The 6,894-nt window shown below is 31.0% G+C and overlaps 1 protein-coding gene across 2 annotated transcripts in view; it reads left to right on the forward strand.

Annotated features, from left to right (window-relative positions):
- dop (microtubule-associated serine/threonine (MAST) protein kinase dop) overlaps positions 1-4,117 on the forward strand; it is a 48,762-nt gene extending 44,645 nt beyond the window's left edge. For both annotated transcript variants that reach the window (XM_077433817.1, XM_077433816.1), the window contains 2 exons: positions 237-437; positions 519-4,117. In XM_077433817.1, the coding sequence (XP_077289943.1) occupies positions 237-437; positions 519-2,418 (2,101 nt within the window). In that variant the 3' untranslated portion in view covers positions 2,419-4,117. The remainder of the gene's footprint in view (positions 1-236; positions 438-518) is intronic.
- The last annotated feature ends 2,777 nt before the right edge of the window (positions 4,118-6,894 follow it).

The following is a 6,894-nucleotide window of genomic DNA, read 5'->3' on the forward strand; positions in this document are numbered from 1 at the left end:
CTCTTAAGAATATGTATATGTCAAAGTCAAACATTGTATATATTAGAATGGTATTATTTCTATCGCACATCCTTGCATTTGTGTGGTCAGCCGATTCAGCATACTCATGCATCCTGCTGTAATCGGAAAATTGTTATTAAATTAAATTCTATAAACTGCTCAGAATAGATTAAATTAAGCGTGAAATGTTGAGTTGAAGAGAGACTTGGGTACATTTATGCTATGTTTATATGCAGATCACCATCACCACTTGCACTTTGTCATCATGCATCAGCACCAGGAACAATAACGAGTAATGTAAATACTTCTGGAAACAATACTTCGGCGACTGTTGTAACACGGGGACGCGATCATCACGTACGGACACAGGGAGCTCCCCGTGCCTGGCCGAGAGAACCCGCCTCCCCACTTTTACGACGAGCCCTTAGTCCCGATCGGTACACTAAATTTGATTCCCTTACACGTATTTATTTTTTGTATATACAATATAAAATCTAATGTATTTTTTTTTTAAATAGGTTGCATCCACGCTCCGCTGAAAGTAAATGCGCGCTCATCTCTCCACTTTGTTGCGCCCAGGCTGCATCTTCGAATTCCAATCACTCCCGTAATAAAGGTGGGTCGGCTCTATGGCGTCCTCTCGCTTCCGCAGCCTCTACACCTATGCAGATCGTGGACAAAACACCGGATCCCCCCGACTCGAATAAACATCCCTTCAGTGGCTCTGTTCAACACAATCTTGGTCCGTCTTCTAATTCCAGTTTCGCCGTAGTGATACCGCAACAAAAGCAATCGCAAAAACTAAGTATGTCGCAAGACAATCAAAATCACTCAGGCTTAGATTTATGTCACGACCAAAATAATCAAAATGGCAACATGTCGAATCCAGATGTATTGCAGTTTTCTGTAATAGATGGCAATCCGTCGAGGTTGTCTCTGAGTTTGACAGCTCCTGTAGAACTGTTGCCGAGGATTGCCGAAGAAAAAGATAGTCCTACAAATTCGGGAGCAGTTCCCATTCACGAAGGTATAGATGAAGTCAAAGTGAACCAAAAAATATCAGAGTCGGACAAACAAGTATTATTTGTCAATCAAAATGTATTGGCTGTCATTGATGAAAATAAATCACTCGAACAATCAAAAACCAATAAAACAAGAGAGGGCCAATGTTCATATAACGCTTCATCGAATAAAACTCAAGCGTCAAGTACATTGATTCATTCATCGATTGATAAAATTTCCACTTATATGAAATTTAATATAGCATCGACATTACCTATTGATACATTTCAGACTAATACTATCAGATATTCAAATTTTCCAAAGGAGCCTGTAAAAGACCTCAAGTCTGATCAAGTTAATCCTGAGCCTTGTTCATTCAAAGGTAAAATAGAAGAATCTAAGATTGCAGCGGCAACTCCATCGAAGAAGAGGTCTGATGAAATTACCACTATTACCAGGTCGCCGTCACTCGTCGGTCAAATAGCCTCCAAACTTGAAAGTTTGAATTTAAAATCCATTCAAGAATCTGAACGTAAAGTTCAAAAATCACCGTCGGAAAGTCAGAAGTTGTTCAAAGTCAAAACTGATACGTCCACTGCGAAAGCTAATACACCCACTACATCTAACGTTTCAGATAATGTTAAATCAAATATTAATTCCAGCATTAAAATTGCAGAATCTAACAATAAGAGCAATCCTCTAAAAAGTGAAACGCCATCTTCAGTAAGTGCACACTTTGGAAATGATACAAAAAAAGTATCTGATGTTAAAGATAATGTCGTCACAAAAACCGTAATGACTTCGAATAATTCTCAGAAGGCTGAAGTTAACTCATCGTCCCAAGTTAAAGATTATAAAAGCGTTGTATCGGAAGTGACAAAATCTGAAAATAAAATCAGCTCATTAGACAGTGATGCTAAAGTTGTCAAAGCAGTAACGAATCAGAAGAATGAAAAGTATAATATTGGCGTACAACCTACAAAAAGTGAATCGTCGGCTGTCAGCAGTTCTTTGAATGAAGATACACCGACAAAAAGCAGTAGTATATTTCCTTTAAAGTTCGAAGGAATATCTGTTAGGAATCAGATCAATGCGCTTAAATTTTCAAATATGCAGAGTAAAGAAGAGGCACCAAAGTCTTCAACAGTGGTCGCGCCGTCTGCAGATGCGAAGAGTCATGTGAAAAGTGAAGCGAGTACAAATGTTACTACTGTTGACAGAAAGGACAATACTTCTGTAAAGGCATCTGAAGGTGTTGTATCGAAGGGTATCGATGTAAGCAATAAAATCGCATTAGAAAATTCTTCCAGATCCTCGAGTGTCGCTAAACCGGCGGTCGCCGCATCGACGTCAGAACAGAAGGTAGTTAAGAAAGATCCGACCGCGGGAATGGATAAAGTGAAGAAGAAAAAATGAGGATTGCTTTTTTTCTGGAAGTAGATAAATTCGTTTAGACGTATCAAATGTGTTGTTTTAGAAGTTTGGCACTTCGTTAACTGTGATTTTTAGCTTCATTATTTCTGCATGTTACTATCTCCTTTTAAAACATTAGATTAAATGTTAAGGTAAACTCTAAATAAGATTGTATTCTAAATTTGAAGTGTCACTATGGGAATACTTAACGATAGAAAAAAAATTATGCTTGATGTTTGAATTGACTCATCTCTTCCAGAAATTAAATTAATGTATTAATTTACTAAATAGTTATATAGAGATCTCAAATATGAATTTTATTGATAAGCCTTTCTATAATACATATATATGTATACATTGTGTTGATAGATATATAGCGTTAAGAGAAAACTTTGCCAAACAACTTTTCATTATTTAAAAAAAAAAAAATACAATTCATGTTTTAGAATATGTAAGCGAATTGAATTGAAATATCATTTATGACTAAAAGTGAAATCTGCGATTATATTTTTTAGATGAGAAATAATATTTTTGTCATATGAATGTTTTGTAAACTTCATTATTAGTATATAGTAGGAAAGGAGAACTTTTCTAAAATTACTTTTGCATTGTATTCATTACTCAGTTGAATTCAGCATACATATATTATATTTTATACATGTTCATTGATTACAATTAGTTGCATATGATTATTAAGCAGTTGCATGCATGTTTTATTAGCTTTGATTAATGACATAACCTCTCATTGTTTCGACGCCGCCAAAAAAATATAAGATTCCTTATATCAAAACCAAACGGTGTGCCGCTGCTGTAATATTTAGTTCTCGGTTTAGTTAAAACATTGCATTTTTTTACATTTACATAATGCTGCACACATTACACTACATGTATGTATGTACTTTTATAATATCTGATAAATTACCTACCAGTTTTCTGCAGTCCACTTCACGTGAACAAGGCACTTAATGTGTATAGGAAAAAAAGATTATATAAATATATCTACATATTATGTGTGTAGAGGAAATAAAAAAAAAGAGTGAGGCGTTGTTTTAGCTTTACGTGTATGTATTATTATATATTTGAAACGACGACGTTGAGGTGAATGGTGATTATAAAGATATACTGTGATTTGATCTGCTGTTTTGAGTAAATATGTTCTAAGAACATTGAATATTAGATTTATTTTGTAATTATTGTATTATACTATTAAATTATTGTCAGCGACTATTTTTCACTTATTTATTGATTTTCACTCACTTGAATGTATGTATCAGTCTCGTGTGAAAATTATTTATTGCGAGTCACAATGTGTTTATATTACAATATTTTTTCATTTGAAATTTATTTATATTTCTAATAATATAAATGTAATATACTTAGTATTTTGTTTGTTCCTATTGTAAACTTAATATATCAGCTCATGCTCATTTATTCATTCAATTATGATTTTATTGTAAACGCTACTATATGTATATTATGCATTATATTGTTTATTGAACTTTCAGTGTAAAAAAAATGGTAAACGTTACAATGTTTTCTTTTTTTTACACTTATAATGAATTTGAATTTATTTAGAATATAATGAGTTACATTTGTGTTATTTTTTTTAATAATCGATTGTATATTATTGATCGTTTTCTTGCTGTGTCTGCATTCCATGTTATTTTCTTTTTTAGGCCATCTGTAAATATACTCTGTTTATTTTGTTTTTCTTTGTTTATTTTACTCATTTTTTTAATATTCTTTCTGTACTAAACATGTGTTAAGACTATTTTTACTGATATATTAAACCCGTTCATAACAGGTTACAAAATAAGAAATGAACGAAACACCGAACTGACAAAACTTTTCATGTGGTTTATCATATATTGAAGTTGAAGAAATGTGACAAGAAAAAACTACACCATACATACATATATCAAAACAATCAATTCTAGTTGTAAAATGTTAATAATAATGAAATTCTTTTACCCCACAAATATTATACGATGCACTTTTTAATTTGCAATTACATTGTATGTATTATCAAAGAACAAAGTTCATCGAGACGTATGGGTTAAATTTAGTGTATTTTTGTTGTTTCGATATCGTCTGTAGTAGTGTATGTAGTATTAGTAGGCGTCCGAGCCGGCGTTCACTTGTACGGATTTGCGATTTCCGATGACTTTCATACAGCATCTTCGATATGCGGATCCGTCTGGGTGAACCTCGGCGAAGACAACGCCAACGCGACCACTGTGTCGAAAAACGGTGATTGTTTGGACGGAGCATTCGCACAGGTGAGACCACGAACGAGAACACTGAGCACAATATGTAAGATACGTTGAAAATATATATATATATATATATATATATCAGACCAGTTCAGTGTTCTCGTCGAGTTTCGCCGGTATAAACGCCCCGTGAGGATTACGCATAGGTTACCGAGTAACACACACTGATTGTGAACCACATTGTAAAGTTTATTAAACCAATATTTTTGATGTTTAGAATTAAGATATGGATTTATTGAAAAATTGACTGTATGTAATTAAAATAATAATTAATTAATTAGAACTATGCACTTCTGCCGTGTTTTAATTTCAAATAAAAACAAAAAAACAAATGAACTGGGATAATTATTGAAAATAAATACGATAAGTATTCAACAATATTTTATTCAACATCGATTCGAAGTGAACACATAACATTATCTCATCGTGAATAACAACATCATCACTTGTACCAGTATAATAATCAATATTATAATAATTAACAATTAATTCTTATTCGTTTATTAAGTTTTTTTTGTGTTTATATTTTTTTCATTTATTTTATGCTTTATTACCAATACCATTCAGCCAGTAGACATTGTTTTTATGGAACTATCAGCTAAATGTGTGTAAATAAGTGGTGAACGTTTGAACCTCCATGACTAAATCGACACTCACAATTTCCAGTTCGTTTTTTAATTTATTTTTCATGTTTTGAAAGAAATGAATGATTCAAGCAGGATGAATACACATATTCAAATTAATGGTTGAAAAGAATTACAAGTAAGTATTGATAAAATCGACACCGGGGTACGTTCGAGCTAAACTACTTGTGATATACATATCTTTGAAGTCAATAAGGAAATTCTATATTTATTTATTATTATATAATTAATAATATTGGGGCACCCATATAAGGTCGCACACGTATGGTAGATGTACTTAAAATTAATAGTTCTTTGAACAAAATTAATAACAAAAAAAATTTTTTGAGCCAAATGGAAAATTGTAGGGTACCCCCATTATCCTTTCAATAATAATATACTTATTAGGTCACATACGCAGCTTTCGAGTATGGAGGAATGGAAAATTTTGTCTTGTGCGGTCGATATCAATGCAGCAAACAAAATGAATCGTTCCTCGATATTTATTGCATTCGGCACAAAATAAAATTTCAATTAATTCGCAACATCAATCAAAAATCGCATATGTGAACGTTACAATGTATAATAGATATAGCATACATATAGACATATATATATATATATATATATATATATATATATATATATATATATATATATATATATATATATATATATATATATATATATATATATATATATATATATATATATATATATTAGTCAAAGAAATTTAGTATGACTGCAGTCTTCGATTATTAAAACAACACTAAAAAAAAAGAAAACCTAGGTTCGAATTTTGTGAACATTTGTTTTATAGGAAAAACTTACACATAAATGGAACTACATAAAATAGACAAAACAAAAATAAATGCCTTTGGTATTTTTGGAAAAACAATACCAATGTGTAACAAAAAATTACCATTATTTTTTTAATGGAATTACTTTTTATAAAATGAAAAAAAAAACTGTCAAATTTATATTATTATAAATGGAAACTAAAAAAAAATAAAGAACACATACAGAAGACAAATGACCAAGTTTAAAAAATCTATCGTGCGTGTGATTTTATATTGTCTTACAATTAAACTGAATTCATTCAATACTGTTTCCTGCTATCTTTTTTCGTACATATATTTAACAGAAATTTTATATAAATACATAGGAACTAAAAATAATTTTGAAAATGTCAGTCTATAAATACGATGGATTTATATTTTTGAAAAAGACAGTGTATTCATTTATGCAAAACATGCCATATTTATAGACAACCTGTAAATTACGCAAAAAAAAAAAAATTGAAACAAGGACAAACTTCAACTTAGTTTCTACATTGAACTACATACATTGAATGTCTAATTGAATTTACCAGTGTCACATTTTAAATATATAATAATACCTATTTAATTCGTTGATATGTGTATAAAGATATACTTTAAACGAATACATACAGTTGTGAAAAAAAAAACAGTTAAAGTTTGTCAATAAATGAAACTACAAACCAATCGATACTACCTGAATTCATAAGTTAAATCACTAATACTTCTATCGGTAAAAGAAAAGAAAAAAATAAAGCAAGATTT

The sequence above is a fragment of the Arctopsyche grandis genome, chromosome 6 (assembly GCF_051622035.1).
Source record: "Arctopsyche grandis isolate Sample6627 chromosome 6, ASM5162203v2, whole genome shotgun sequence".
Classification (NCBI taxonomy): domain Eukaryota; kingdom Metazoa; phylum Arthropoda; class Insecta; order Trichoptera; family Hydropsychidae; genus Arctopsyche; species Arctopsyche grandis.